Raw genomic sequence first — 14,986 nt, 5'->3', positions numbered from 1 at the left:
ATGGGGGTGTCTCTGCTGGGGATGTGGGGGGACCCCAGCGCTCGCCCCCCCGGGGCCTGCCAGGGCTCCACGCTTGTCCAAAGGCCGCGATGTGCGTGTGCACGCGGTGTGCATGCAGCATACGTGCGTGTGTGCACGCGGGTGTGGGAGCAGCCGACTGTGGGGGGGGTGTGATGGGGGGGGTGGGAGGGATGTGGGTGCTGCAGCGGGGTGACGCCGCATGCGGAGGGCGTGGGTCCCGTGTGCCCATGTCCCTGCGTGTGTCCCCAAGTGTGCCCTGCGATGTGCCCAGCAGCTGTGCTGGGGGGGGGGGGGGGCTGTGTGAGCGGGGCCGGCCTGATGCTCCCTGGGGTGGGTTTGCTGTGGTCGGGGGTCCCTGGGGCCGCCACACGCGACCGGGTCGATCAGCGGGAGCTGGTGACAACACGCTGTTTGTTTAACGTCCCGGGGGGCTCCGGCAGCCGCAGCCGGTCGGGGGGCTCAGATGTGGCTTCTGCCCGAGGCGGCTGCGCTCGGCCATGCTGCAAGCGCTGGGGCTGACGGTGGTCCCCGGTCCCCGTCCTCATCCTCATCCCCATCCGCAGGGTGGGGATGAGGATGCTGCTGCCGCCGGGCTGGAGGGAGCTGGGGGGGGGGGTGTGGTGTGCGGGGGGGTATGTGGGGTACCCGGCTCCCCCAGCCCTGCCCTGCTCTGCCTGGGCCAAGGTGGCGCAGCGCGGTGCAAAAGGCCTGATGCAGGGGGTCGGACGGTGCAGGGGGAGGACAGGGCAGGGCGGCGAGCAACGGGTGCAGTGGGCAGCGCAGAGGAGCGCAGTGGGGTGCAGTGGGGTGCAGTGGGGTGCAGTGGGCAGCACAGCGGGTGCGGTGGGCAGCGCGGTGGGCAGCGGGTGCGGTGGCAGCTCAGATGCTGCTTCTCCCCCCCCGATTTGCTGCAGCATCTGCCCAGCCAGGACCTTCCGGCTCAGATCCAGGCCCTGCCAGTGGCCTCGGGTCGGTCCCGGGGTGCCCCGAGCAGAGAGGGACGGCTGCTGGGTGTCGGGGGAGACGGGTCCCCAGGGCCCGGAGCCATCGCATCCCCCCCCGGACTGTGCCCACAGCGGCCCACGGCCCCTGCCTGGCACCCCCCATAGAGCCCCCAGCAGCCCGTGGGGGGGACACTGGGTCCCATGGGACAGTGACCGCCGCGGTGCCGGAGCGTGGGCTGCGGGAGCGGAGCTGCAGCCTTGGGCCCCCCTCCTCCTCCTCCCCCCCCCCGCCCCCCCGCGTTTTCCCGCAGCCCCGGCCCCCCCTTTCCCCGTTGTGTCTAGACGCTTCGCAAATGCAGGTGCGGCCGCACCAGCCCCTCCCCGCAGGCTGCAGATCCCCCGCGCTGCTGCGGGCCCCCACGCTCGCCCAGACACGGGGGTGGCAGAGCGCAGACCCCCCCCCCAAATCAGCCTCCCCCCCAGCACCCCCACCAGGCTCCCCTGGCCAGGGCAGGATCTGGTGGGGGGGCTGGTGGTGCCCCAACCCTGCGGCTGCACCAACAGCCCCCTGCCCAGAGCTGCGGGGGGGGGTCCCACAGACTGGCCACCGCCCCACTGAGGAGCTGCAGGAGCCCCCCAGGCCCTTCCAGCCGCTCTCTGTCCCAGCAGCAGCCCCCCCCTCGCCCCCCCCAAACCAAAGCTGTCACCGCAGGGCGGTGGGGATGGGGCGTCGTGGCGGGGGGGTAACGGACATCTCCGTGTCTCGGTTCCCCCCCCACCGCAGTGCAATGGGGCTGGTGCCTTGGGTGTCCAGCAGCCGCGTGTCCCAGCCCATCCTGCAGCATGACACAGCACCGGGGGGGGGTGGTGGCCGGAGCACCCCATCACCGCACAGGGCGGGGGCACCCCGAGAGCAGCCTTGGGCAGCGGGGGGGGGGGAGCTCAAGCAGCACCCACCCCCAGCCCAGCGGGGGGAGAGTCCTGGCTCTGAGCAGTTCCAACGGCACGGAGAGGTTTGGGGTGGGGGGGGTGGGGAGGGGTGGGGGGGGACGTTGCTGCCCTGCAGGCGCAGGGACCCCCCCTCGCGGCTTTCGTCCTCCCCGCTGTGCTGACCCCCCCGTGTCTGGGGGGTGCTCGGGAAGGGCCACGGACCCGCCTGCGCTGCCCCATCCGCTGTCGCCGTAGCAACGGGAGGCCCTGCTGAGCCCGCATCCTGCATCCCGCATCCTGCATCCCCCATCCTTCATCCCCCATCCCACATCCCGCATCCTTCCTTCATCCCCCATCCAACATCCCGCATCCTTCATCCCTCATTCCTCATCCTGCATCCATCCAACATCCCGCATCCTTCATCCCTCATCCCACACCCCTCATCCCGCATCCCTCATCCCGCATCCTTCATCCCTCATTCCGCATCCATCCCGCATCCCCATCCTTCATCCTCATCCCATACCCCTCATCCCGCATCCTTCATCCCTCATTCCGCATCCATCCTGCATCCCCCATCCCCACTCCCTCCTCCTGCGTCCATCATTGTCCATCCTGCCGCCTGTATCCTGCATCCCTCGTCCCGCATCCCCCATCCCACACCTCCTATCCCTCCGCCACCCCCCCACCCTCTGCTCCCCCACCCCACTCCCTCCCTGCCACCCCATGCCCAGCCCCCGCCCCCCCGGGGGGTTATTTCTCTCCTGGGGGGTTTATTTGCCGCCTGGGCAGTGGTGGGGGGGGGGATTTGCACCGGGGGTCTTTGTCTTTCTCCAGGAGCGTGGCTGGCCCCGGCGCGGCGTGGGCAGAGCTGGGCAGTGGGGAGGGTGGGGGGTACCCCACAACGGAGCCTGGGTGGGGGCAGAATGGGGGGGCTCCCAGCCATCGTGGGGCGCAGAGCCATCGTGGGGCGCAGGGTGGCGGGAGAGGTTGGGAGTGGGGGCCGGGATGGCTCCTGGGGTGGGAAGGACATTGGCGGGGACTTGGGGAGCGTACGGGGGTCCCGCCTCTGCCCAGAGGGGCCTCTGTGCTGGCTGGGGGGGTGCCAGGACCCCCCCCAAAGGGAAGCAGAGGGAGCTCAGGGCGTTCGGGAGTGGCTGTGGGGCAGCTTTGGGTGCGCAGGGACACGGGGGATCGATCCACGCCCCGGGCAGCCGCCGTCCCTGACCCTGCTGTGGCGGCCGGGGGGGGGGGGGATGACACGGGCCCGATCCTGCCCTTGTGCTCTGGGGGACACGGGGAGGGACGAGCCCACGAGCGCTTGCTCACGCTGAGATGGGGGGGTGCGAGATGGGGGGTGCAGTGGGGGTGGGGTGGGGGGAGAAGGGCAGCCCCCCAGCTCTGCTGTGCCCCCCCCCCCACCATCCGTGCACACCATTGCACGCACACTCGTGCTCACACGTGGCGCTGACGAAGGCGGCGCGGGGCCCATCGCGCTGGCAGCCGCCAGCCTGACCCGCTGGGGCGGGTGGACGAGGGGTCCCTGTCCTTGTCCCTGACCCCCCCCCCCTCCATGTCACCGCGCGTCCCGGCGCCGTGTGTCCCCCCCGGCAGGTGCGAGGGGGCAGCTGTGGGTGCTGCGGGCAAGGAGGAGGGTTTGGGGTGGGCCGGGGACAGCTGGCGGGGGACGACAGGGGGGTCTGGGGGGGGGGGACAAAGCAGAGGCCGGGGGTGCTGGCAGGGGGGGGGGGCTGGGGCTGGCCCTGCTGCGGGAGGGAGCGAAGCGAGAGATGGTTGAGGGGAAGGAGAAAGACCAAAAGCGAGACAAAGGGGGAAGGGAGCGGAGGGCTGAGCTGCTGCGGAGGATGGAAAATCAGGCAGGGGATGGTGGGGGCTTTGAGGGGGGGGGCCGGGGCTGCCGGCATTGGTGGAGGGGGGGGGGCCGGGGGCCAAACACCCACCCTGTGCTGGGGACGTCCCTTTTGGGAGGCTTTGTGGGGGGGCACTTGCTCTTGCCGGGGCAGTTTGCCCCCTCCATGGATGGGGGGGGTGGCGTGCGCGTGAGGCTGTGGGGGTGGTCCCGGGGAGGGTGTTGGGGTGCTGGGGGGGCAGCGAGGGTGCTGGGAGCAGGCTGCAGGGAGCACCCCGGCGTGCTGCCCACCTCTCCCCCCCCCCCTCCCCCAAGCAGGCGCGCTGGAGGAGGTGAAGATGTCCGGCTCCATCGCCTCGTACGACCAGCTGGTGCGGCAGGTGGAGGCGCTGAAGAAGGAGAACAGCCACCTCCGGCGGGAGCTGGAGGACAACTCCAACCACCTCTCCAAGCTGGAGAATGAGACCTCGGACATGAAGGTGAGGACAAGGCCCCTGGGGGTGGCCGGCGGGGGGGACGACAGGGGACACACACACACACACACACACACACACACACGAGACACAGACCCCTACACTGGGGCTGCAGGGAAGGGGCACGCGGGGGGTTTTCCCAATGTCGTAGAATCACGGAATGGTTCGGGTTGGAAAGGACCTTAGCGATCATCTAATTCCAACCCCCCTCCCCTGCCATGGGCAGGGGCATCTCCCACGAGACCATGTCCCCGTCCCCACCCGACGACGTCTCCATCCCTATTTTAGGAGGTTCTGAAGCACCTCCAGGGCAAGCTGGAGCAGGAGGCGCGGGTCATGGTGTCCTCGGGGCAGACGGAGGTCCTGGACCAGCTGAAAGGTGGGTGCCCAGGCAGGGTGGGGGAGTGTGTGTGTGTGTGTGGGGGGGTCCCCGCTGAACACACCCCCCCCCACCCCAATCTCACGCCGCTGTCCCCGTCCCCAGCCCTGCAGATGGACATCACCAGCCTCTACAAACCTCAAGTTCGCCCCGGAGGTGGCTGGAGCCGGGCGCAGCGCCGAGGACAACCTGCCCGCCACCCGCCGCCCCACCGGGATGTCAGCGGGGACCTGGGCAGAGCCACCTTCCGGATGCTGGAGGAGCTCGACCGGGAAAGGTGACGGCCGGAGAGGGGGATGAAGGGGGACCAGGGTGGGGGGTGGGTGGGGGCGGTGGATGGGGGGGCTGCGGACCGTGCTGACGGGGGCTCCCGTCCCAACCCCAGGTGTTTTCTGCTGGGCGAGATCGAGAAGGAGGAGAAGGAGAAGGTGTGGTATTACGCCCAGCTGCAGAGCCTGGCCACCCGCCTGGACGAGCTGCCCCACGTGGAGACGGTGAGCGGGGGACATCCCGGCCACCCCCCCCACCCCCCACCGCCTCACCCTCCCCCGGCCCCGGGGCGCCGGCAGGACCCTGTCCCCCTCACACCGCCGTGTCCCCGCCCCCCCCCCCCCCCCCCCCCCCCCAACCCCGTGCCTTCCACCCAGTTCTCCATGCAGATGGATCTGATCCGGGCAGCAGCTGGAGTTCGAGGCCAGCACATCCGCTCGCTGATGGAGGAGCGCTTCGGGACGGCCGACGAGATGGTGCAGCGGGCGCAGGTCAGGGCAGGGAACCCCCCCCCCAACCTTACACTCCTCTCCTCACACCTCCCATACTGGGTCGAGGTGGCGGGGGGGGCTCCAGCTGCTTTCCCACCCCGTCCTGCCACCTCCAGCCCTGTGCACCCCCCCCCCAAACCCCTGTGCACCCTCGCACCCGTCGCCCGCAGCCCCTCGCACCCTCGCACCAGCACCTTTGCACTGTCCCCGCGCACCCCCCACGCTTGGCTTTAGGAGTCTGGGGGTCTTGGGTGGTAGGTGGGGGGGTCCCAGCCCTCTCTGACCCCCCCCCTCTGCCCCCCTCAGATCCGGGCGTCCCGGCTGGAGCAGATTGACAAGGAGCTCATGGAGGCGCAGGACAAGGTGCAGCAGCCGGAGCCGCAGGTAGCGGGACCAGGGGCCACCGCCGGGGACCCGTCCACGGGGGCGACGGGATGGAGCCCGGGGAGGGGTGGAGGAGGGGTCCAGGCGCAGCCTCCCCCCCACCATTGTCCCCATCCTGTCCCCCTTGCCCGCCGCCGGCGCGGCACAGCCAGGGCTTTGTGTGGCTCGGGCACCGTGAAATGGGCAGTTGCCATGGAGACGAGAAGTAGGCCATGGCGCGCGGCGGGCGGGGCGCGCTGGCTCCCGCAGCATCTGCCGCCGGAGACGCCAGGGCGGGCATCCCGCCATCACCCCGCCATTGTCCCCCCCCACCCCCGCCGCCATCACCACGGCCCCGCCATCACCCACAGCCCCGCCATCGCCCCCGCTCCCCCATCGCCCAGGCCCCACCATCGCCACGGCCCCGCCATCACCCACAACCCCGCCACCACCCCCACCCTGCCGTCACGCCGCCATCGTCTCCCCCTGCCGTCACCACGGCCCCACCGTCACCCACAGCTCCGCCATTGCCCCCCCCCCGCCATCACTCACAGCCCCGCCATCGCCCCTGCCCCGCTATCGCCCCTGCTCCCCCATCGCCCCTCACCCCGCCATCACCCCGGACCCCTCCATCACCCACAGCCCCACCATTGCCCCCAGCCCCGCCATTGTCCCCTCCCCACCATTGTCCCCTCCCCACCATTGCCCCCAGCTCCGCCATTGTCCCATCCCCACCATTGCCCCCTCCCCACCATTGTCCCCAGCCCCGCCATCGCCCCCAGCCCTGCCATCACCCACAGTCCCACCATCGCTACAGTCCCGCCATCGCCACGGCCCTGTCATCACCCCCATCCCGCCATTGCTCCCAGCCCCACCATTGTCCCCATCCCTGCCATTGCCATGACCCCACTGTCATCTCTGCCCCCTCCATCACCCCCAGCCCCTCCATTACTCATGTCCCCTCCATCACCCATGTCCCCACCGTCACCCGCAGCCCCTCCATCACCCACAGCCACACCATCATCCGTGTCCCACACCATCACCCGCAGCCCCTCCATCACCCACAGCCCCTCCATCACCGATGTCCCCTCCATCACCCCTTGCCCCTCCATCAACACGGCCCCCCCCACCACCACCCCCAGCCCCTCCATCGCCCCAGCCCGCCCCACATCCCGCAGAGCCCCTCCATCGCCAGCCCACACGAGCAGCGCCGTGGGCTCAGCCCCGGCCCCATCCACGCTGCCCACCCCGCTCGCCTCGCCCACGCTCTTCCTTTCCCGAGCCTGCTGCTGTGGCAGTGTCCCGCCCCCCCCCCCCCACCCCCCCATCAGCCCCGATTCTGTCTTAAAATACAACCCTGGCATTGACGAAAGCAACAATTGCAACGACTGGGAAATGCTGCCGAATTTAATGGCATCAGTGGGTTCCTGGAAAGCGGGGAGGAACCGGGCGGGGGGAGTGAAGGCAGTGCATTGCAACCCCCCCGCCCTTCCCCATCTTCCCCCTCCTTGTAGCTCTGCGGGAAGGTGCCGGGCATGGAGGGGGACGGCAGCCTGGACCCCCCGACCCACCCCGAGGAGGGGGGCAGCAGCCTGGGCAGCAGCAAGGTGAGGGGCAGCCGTGCCGGAGCCCGGCTGGGGTGGGCTGTGTTGGGGTGGTGGTGGTGGGGGGAGCCGTGTGTAACCCCCAGTCCCCCTCCCGCAGGTGGAGGTGGTCTTCTGGCTCCTGTCCATGCTGGCCACCAGGGACAAGGACGACATGTCGCGCACGCTGCTGGCCATGTCCAGCTCGCAGGAGAGCTGCCTGGCCATGCGCAAGTCGGGCTGTCTGCCCCTGCTCATCCAGATCCTGCACGACTCGGACGGCGAGCCGGGCCCCCCCGAGAGCCCCACCGGCGCCAAGGACGCCCGCATGCGTGCCAACGCCGCCCTCCACAACATTGTCTTCTCCCAGCCTGACGAGGGCCAGGCCAAGAAGGAGATGCGGGTGCTGCACGTGCTGGAGCAGATCCGCTCCTACTCGGAGACCTGCTGGGACTGGCTGCAGATGCAGAGCAGGGACGGGGGCAGAGGCCCCGAGGGCGGCGCGGGTACGGGGGCGAGCGGGGTGCCGTGCGTGTAGGCACGTGCGTGGTGATGCACGGGGCTGGGAGCATCCGTGTGTGTCGGAGGCGGTGGGCAATGGTTTGGCGGGGGGTGGGGTGTCATTAGGGTCAGACCCCCGGGGCTGACACCCCCCTTCTCCCCGCAGTGCCGGTGCCCATCGAGCCCCAGATCTGCCAGGCCACCTGCGCCATCATGAAGCTCTCCTTCGACGAGGAGTACCGGCGGGCCATGAACGAGCTGGGTGAGCCCGGGGTGGGCGCAGGGAGGGGGCTCCGTCCATCCCTGCCCACCCTCCTCCCCAGTGCCACGGCAGCAGCACTGGGGAGGGGGTGCCGGGGGGACCGTGTGTGTTGGGGGGGGGGGGGGGTCCCTTGCCCGAATCACCCCCCCATCCCATCCCGCAGGCGGGCTGCAGGCGGTGGCCGAGCTGCTGCAGGTGGACTATGAGATGCACAAGATGACGAACGACCCCCTGAACCTGGCGCTGCGGCGCTACGCAGGGATGGCTCTCACCAACCTCACCTTCGGCGACGTGGTCAACAAGGTCAGGGGGAGCCGGAGGGGGGTAGTGAGGGAGGGGGGGGCTTGTGGGGTGGGGAGCGGGGCTGGGGGGGGGGCCATGGTGTTGTCCTCAGCACCCTCATCCTCCCCGCAGGCGACGCTGTGCTCCCGCCGGGGCTGCATGGAGGCCATCGTGGCTCAGCTGGGCTCCGACAGCGAGGAGCTGCACCAGGTGGGTGCCGGCAGGGTGGGGGGCTGTGCCGGGGAGGGGGATGGTCCCAGCACCCATCCTCCCCGCTCTGCCCTCCCAGGTGGTCTCCAGCATCCTGAGGAACCTCTCCTGGAGGGCCGACATCAACAGCAAGAAGGTGCTGCGGGAGGTGGGCAGCGTGACCGGGCTGACGCGGTGCGCGCTGCACGCCGGCAAGGTGAGCGCCGAGGGGTGGGGGGTGAGGGGAAACGGGCACCGGGGCGGCCGGACGGGGGCTGACGGCTGCGTGTCCCCCCGCACCGGGACAGGAGTCCACGCTGAAGAGCGTCCTGAGCGCGCTGTGGAACCTGTCGGCGCACAGCACGGAGAACAAAGCCGCCATCTGCGGGGTGGAGGGAGCCCTGGGCTTCCTGGTGAGCACCCTCACCTACAAGTGCCAGAGCAACTCGCTGGCCATCATCGAGAGCGGCGGCGGCATCCTCAGGAACGTCTCCAGCCTCGTCGCCACGCGGGAGGACTATAGGTGAGGTGGCCGTGGGCCGGGGAAGCGGGGGCGATGGCGCCGGGGAGGGGGTCTGGGATGGTGCTGACGGCCGGGGGTCCCCCCTGTCCCGCAGGCAGGTGCTCCGGGACCACAACTGCCTGCAGACGCTGCTGCAGCACCTGCGCTCGCACAGTCTCACCATCGTCAGCAACGCCTGCGGCACCCTCTGGAACCTGTCCGCCCGCAGCCCCCGCGACCAGGAGCTGCTCTGGGACCTGGGGGCGGTCAGCATGCTGCGCAACCTCATCCACTCCAAGCACAAGATGATCGCCATGGGCAGCGCGGCCGCTCTCCGCAACCTCCTCACCAACCGGCCCCCCAAGTACAAGGACACCGCCGTCGTCTCGCCGGGCTCCTGCATGCCTTCGCTCTACATGCGCAAGCAGAAGGCACTGGAGGCCGAGCTGGATGCCAAGCACTTGGCCGAGACCTTCGACACCATGGAGAAGCAGAGCCTGAAGAGCCAGAGCGCCAAGAAGCCGACACGGCACATGGAGAGCCTGGTGAAGGACTACGCCTCCGACTCCGGCTGCTTCGACGATGATGAGGTGCCCAACATTTCCACCGGCGTGGAGACGGCCAGCGCCTCTGTCCTCTCCATGTTCCTCAACTCCTCCTTCCTCCAGGGGCAGGCGCTGCCCCGGGCGCTGGCACAGAGGCGATGCCCAGAGCCAGAGAAGGATGGCAGCGGCAAGCCAGCCGAGCCCAAGAAACCACTGCTGCCGGAGGATGACGTCTCACTGGCCGCCGAGAAGTTGGCCAACAAGATCTCCAGCACGGTGGCCAAGATCGACAAGCTGGTGGAGGACATCTCCACCATGCACACATCCTCAGATGACAGCTTCAGCCTCAGCTCGGAGGACCACTGCCTGGATTGGCAGTACGGCCCCGAGGAGGTGCACGAGGCGCGTGCCCAGTCCTGCTCGCCATGCCGCCTCTCAGACGCCGGCGGCTTCGCCAAGCGGGAGAGCCTGAGCCGGGCGCACACGCTGCTGCGGCTGAAGACCGCCTACACCAGCCTGTCCAACGACAGCCTCAACAGCGGCAGCACCAGCGACGGCTACTGCACCAAGGAGCACATGAAGCCCTGCACCAGGGCCGCCTTCCTCGACTACCGGGACGAGCTGCAGCGGTACCAGAAGCGGCCGAGCCGGCTCGACCTCAAGAGCATCCTGGGTGTGAAACCGGAGCGGGTCGAACCCCCCACGCTCAAGGGCAGAGACCCGGCTGAGCCGGACAAGCCGGAGCAGCGAGACGTGCCCGAACGGGCCAAGAAGACGGTGACTTTCCCCAGCCCCAAGTCGCTGGAGAAGGAGCCCGAGTGGAAGAAGGAGGCGGGCAGCAAGGTCTCCCCTGACGCCCAGGTCCGCACCATCAAGCTCTCCCCGTCCTACCAGCACGTCCCCCTGCTCGAAAGCCTGGCCAAGAGCGGTGCGGCCGCCGGCGCTGGCCACCATCCCTCGCTCCTGGGCAGAAAGCAAGCCTGGCTGCCCCCCACGCTGCTGCAGACAGCTGAGACCCTGAGCAAGATCCCCGAGAAGCTGCCTGCCCACCCAGCAGCCGCGGCGGAGCAGGAGTCGGTGCAGAAGTACTCGGTGGAGGACACCCCCATCTGCTTCTCCCGGTGCAGCTCCCTCTCCTCCCTCTCCTCGGCTGACAACGTGCTGGACGGGCAGAGCCACAGCGAGAATGACCTGGACAGTGACTCGTCCCTGGAGATCCTGGAGATGGAGGAAGGGGACGGGGAAGGTGAGGATGGGAGGCAGGAGAAGGAGAAGGAGAAGACGGCGGATCCGGGTCTGGCCACGCCGGTGGGGATTTCCCAGCCCATCACCATCCCCTTCCCGAAGCGCGACAAGGTCTTCCTGAGGGACACATCACCATCGCGCCAGGAGGACCTCACCCCCTCGAGCTCCTCGGAGAACTACATCCAGGAGACGCCACTGGTGATGAGCCGCTGCAGCTCCGTCAGCTCCCTGGGCAGCTTCGAGAGCCCCTCCATCGCCAGCTCCATCCAGAGCGACCCTTGCAGCGAGATGATCAGCGGCACCATCAGTCCCAGCGAGCTGCCCGACAGCCCTGGGCAGACCATGCCGCCCAGCCGCAGCAAGACACCCCTCTTTGAGCTGGGCTGCCAACCGGAGAAGGAGACCAGCCAGTTCAACATCCAGTGGGAGAACAACGTCAAGAAGTTCATGGAGATCACCGACTTCAAGGAGCGCTTCCAGCTGCCCCAGGACCTGGACTCCATGGTCTACTTCACGGTGGAGAAACCCAACGAGAACTTCTCCTGCGCCTCCAGCCTGAGCGCCCTGCCCCTCCACGAGCACTACGTCCAGAAGGACGTGGAGCTCAAGCTGATGCCCACCTTCCCAGAGAAGAACAGCCTGAATTTCGTGGCTCACGAGAAGCGGGAGGAGCGGCGGGAGGAGCGGTACCTGGACGGCCGGCGACGGGCCGACCGCCCCGAGCCCCCTTCCGACGACGATATCGAGATCCTGAAGGAGTGCATCAGCTCCGCCATGCCCTCCCGCTTCCGCAAGGTGAAGACCTCCCTGCTCTCCGGCCAGGTCCTGCACCCCCAGACGAAGAAGCCGGTGCACGTCCCTGTCTACATGCTGGTGCCAGCTCACGCGCACCCCAGCGTCCCCAAGCACCTGCGTGCCACCGCCCGCGACCTCTTCAAGGATGACGACTCCTTCACCGACTCAGCCGACGGGACCCCCGTCAACTTCTCCAGCGCCGCCTCGCTGAGCGACGAGACCCTGCGCTACCCGGCCGGCGAGGAGGCTGAGCACCCCCACGGCCCGGGGACGGGGCGCCCGGCGGGGGTCCTGCCCGAGGGACACCGCGAGGCGGGCAGCGTCGGCGCCATCCCGGCCAGGAGAGCCGCCTCCGGCAGCTCGGCACCCGCCCGGCTGAGCTCAACCTGCAAAGGGAAAGCGGGGTCCAGCCATGGCCAAGGCGGGGAGGGAAAGCGGGGCCAGCCCCCCGTGAAGAGCGGCCCCAGCCTGGAGCTGGAGGTGGGGAGGAGCAGCGGTCCCCCCGGGAGGAAGGATGCTCCCCAGGAGGACGGGGTGGCCTTCCAGTCGCTGTGCCACACCACGCCGACAGAGGAAGCCGTCTACTGCTTCTACGAGCAGGACTCGGACGAGCTGCCCGAGGCGGGCAGGGAGGGGGCCGGCAGCAGAGCCCAGCCCGGCCGGGCGCCCAGGAGGGAGCGCTGGGGTGGCTCCGTCCCCCGGAGCGATTCCGAGCCCGCTCCCCGACCGGTGAAGGCAAAACCACAGAACAACCTCATCGCCGACGAGACGCCGCCGTGCTACTCCCTCAGCTCCTCCATGAGCTCCCTGAGCGACGCCAACCTCTCCGATGGCGAGGAGCGGGGCCAGCCCTGCGGCAAAGCCCCCCGGCAGCGGTCGGCCACGGGAGCGGGGCAGGCACAGGGGGGCTCCCCCAGCTCCCCCAGCCTCAACTCGGAGGACGACCTGCTGCAGAAGTGCATCGGCTCGGCCATGCCCAAGCGCCGGCGGCCCTCGGCTCGCCGGAGGACGGCGGAGCGCAAGCAGAAGCCGCCGGGCACCGTCGGGAGGGACCGGAAGGCGGAGGTGAAGCATCACCCCACCGAGGACGCCGGCTCCGAGCGGGGCTCCGACCTGGACAGCGTGGAGTGGCAAGCCATCCAGGAGGGTGCCAACTCCATCGTCACCTGGCTGCACCAGGCTGCCGCCTCCCTCTCGCGGGAGCCTTCCTCGGAGTCCGACTCCATCCTCTCCTTCGTATCGGGGCTCTCGGTCGGGTCCACCCTGCAGCTCTCCCTGGGCAGGCAGGAGAAGAAGCGGGCCGGCAGCGTGGCGGGCAGGGATGCGGCGAGAAGGGAGCACAGCAAGAGCCGCCCGGAGAGGAAGGATGTGCCGGGTGCCCGTCCCGCCGGCCGTGGAAACGCCAGGGCGGAGCGGAGCCCGGCACCCACCAAGCCGGTGCCCAACCTGCCCGTGGTCTTCCGCGGCAGGACTGTCATCTACATGCCCAGCATGGCCAAGGATGCCCCCAGCCCGCGGGCCACCCCGAAGAAAAGCCCCGCCGCGAAGCCGGAGGCTCCGCCAGCCAAGAACCTCTCCCTGAGCCAGCAGCGCTCGCGGAGCCTCCACCGGCTGGGCAAACCCCCCGAAACCGGGGAGCTGGCGCTGCCCAAGAGGAGCACGACGCCGCCCGCCCGCATCGGCAAGGGACCCCCCCTCCTCGGGCTCCTCCCGCACCTCCACCCCCTCCCAGCACGCACCCAAGAAGCTGCCGTCGCCCTCCCAGCTCGCCAAGCAGGGTCCCCCGGCCGCAGGCAAGGCAGGCGGCTCGCCCTCCCCACCGGGACCCCCGGCCAGAGCCCCGGCCCCCAAGTCTCCGGCCCCCAAGCAGTCCAAGACGCAGAAGTCGCCCGTCCGCATCCCCTTCATGCAGAAGCCCAGCAGGAAGGTGCTGCCGGGCCGGGGGGCCATGCCGGTGCTGGAGGAGCAGGTGGACGGTGGCAAGACGCGGGGCGGTGGGACAGGGGGGCCGGGGGGCAGCCGGCTCAACCTGGTGCGGATGTCCTCCACCCGTTCCAGCGGGAGCGACTCGGATCGTTCCGGCTTCCTGCGCCAGCTCACCTTCATCAAGGAATCCTCCAGCCTGCTGCTGCGGCACCGCGCCGAGCTCTCCCCGGCGCAGCCGGCGGCCACGCTGCCCCGCCGCACCTCCCCGCAGCGCAGCCGCGCTGCTCTCCCGGCCGTCTTCCTCTGCTCCTCCCGCTGCGAGGAGCTCAAGGCGGCCAAGCCGGCAGCCCCCAGCCCGCGGCCCCTCGTCCCCAGGGCCCAGCCTGGTGGCAAAGTCGCCGCCGGGGCCAAACCGCCGCGGAGGACCAGCTCGGAGAGCCCGTCCCGGCTGCCGGTGAAGACCAGCATCCCCGCGCCCGAGCCCTTCAAGAGGTACTCGTCCTCGCCCAACATCAGCGTGGGGCGGAGGACGGGCAGCCCGTCCTCCGTCCTCTCCGCCCGCTCCGAGGCTTCGGCGCGGCGGCGGCAGACCGAGGCGGTGCCCGGCGGGCAGCCGGCCAAGCCACCGGTGGTGATGATGAAGGGCACGTGGCGGAGGATCCGGGACGAAGACATCCCCCACATCCTCAAGAGCACCTTGCCCTCCTCCGCCCTGCCGCTGGCGGATGCTGGCGAGGAGGAGCGCCCCGGCACCCCCGGCCCCAGGAAGACCAGCGACGCCGTGGTGCAGACCGAGGACTTCTCCACCGCCAAGACCAACTCCAGCACCTCTCCCACGCTGGAGACCCACCAGGGGCCCCTGCACGCCCGCGCTGCCTGCGACGGCGAAGCCCCGGCGCCCGCCAAGGCCGCCCTCCCCATCTCCTTCGGCCACGAGGCGCCAGCCGGGACCTTCCCCGCCAGCCGGCACGGCTCCCCAAGCAGAGCCGCCCGCGTCACCCCCTTCAACTACGTCCCCAGCCCCATGGTGGTGACGGCGGTGGCCGAAAAAGCGGTGGAGAAAATCCAGGCTTGAGCAGCTGCCGCCCATGAAGCCCCAGCGAGGGTCCTGTGACACCCCCCCCTGCCCCACAGGAGCTGGCCAGGACTGTGCTGGGGGGGGGGACAGTGACACAGGATGGCTGGGGACCGGCGTGTCACCGGCTGCCTGCCCCGGCGGGGGTCTTGCTGTACCAGAGCATCATCACGGTTCCCAGTGCCAAGGACTGGGCAGAGCCGGGGGGGGACCCGTGGGGAGCTGGGGCCGGGGCTGACGCCCCAACCTGGCATGAGCCTTAGTGGCCACCTCCTCCCGCTGATAGCCATCCTGGGACAAGCGGAGGAGGGGGCCGTGTCCCCACGTCCCCCCATCCCGCTGG

At 70.0% G+C, this 14,986-nt stretch overlaps 1 protein-coding gene across 1 annotated transcript; it reads left to right on the top strand.

The window, feature by feature from the left end:
* Positions 1-4,088: 4,088 nt before the first annotated feature.
* APC2 (APC regulator of WNT signaling pathway 2) lies at positions 4,089-14,643 on the top strand. Its single transcript, XM_054182210.1, is given in 15 exon segments — positions 4,089-4,241; positions 4,524-4,614; positions 4,720-4,891; positions 5,000-5,108; positions 5,262-5,375; positions 5,682-5,759; positions 7,253-7,345; positions 7,443-7,827; positions 7,989-8,084; positions 8,248-8,387; positions 8,499-8,576; positions 8,656-8,772; positions 8,864-9,078; positions 9,173-13,331; positions 13,333-14,643. Coding segments are annotated over 15 exon segments (7,299 nt in total). The 5' UTR covers positions 4,089-4,100.
* The last annotated feature ends 343 nt before the right edge of the window (positions 14,644-14,986 follow it).

This window comes from Rissa tridactyla, chromosome 22 (genome assembly GCF_028500815.1).
Source record: "Rissa tridactyla isolate bRisTri1 chromosome 22, bRisTri1.patW.cur.20221130, whole genome shotgun sequence".
NCBI lineage: Eukaryota > Metazoa > Chordata > Aves > Charadriiformes > Laridae > Rissa > Rissa tridactyla.
This window is presented reverse-complemented; position numbering and strand designations above follow the sequence as displayed.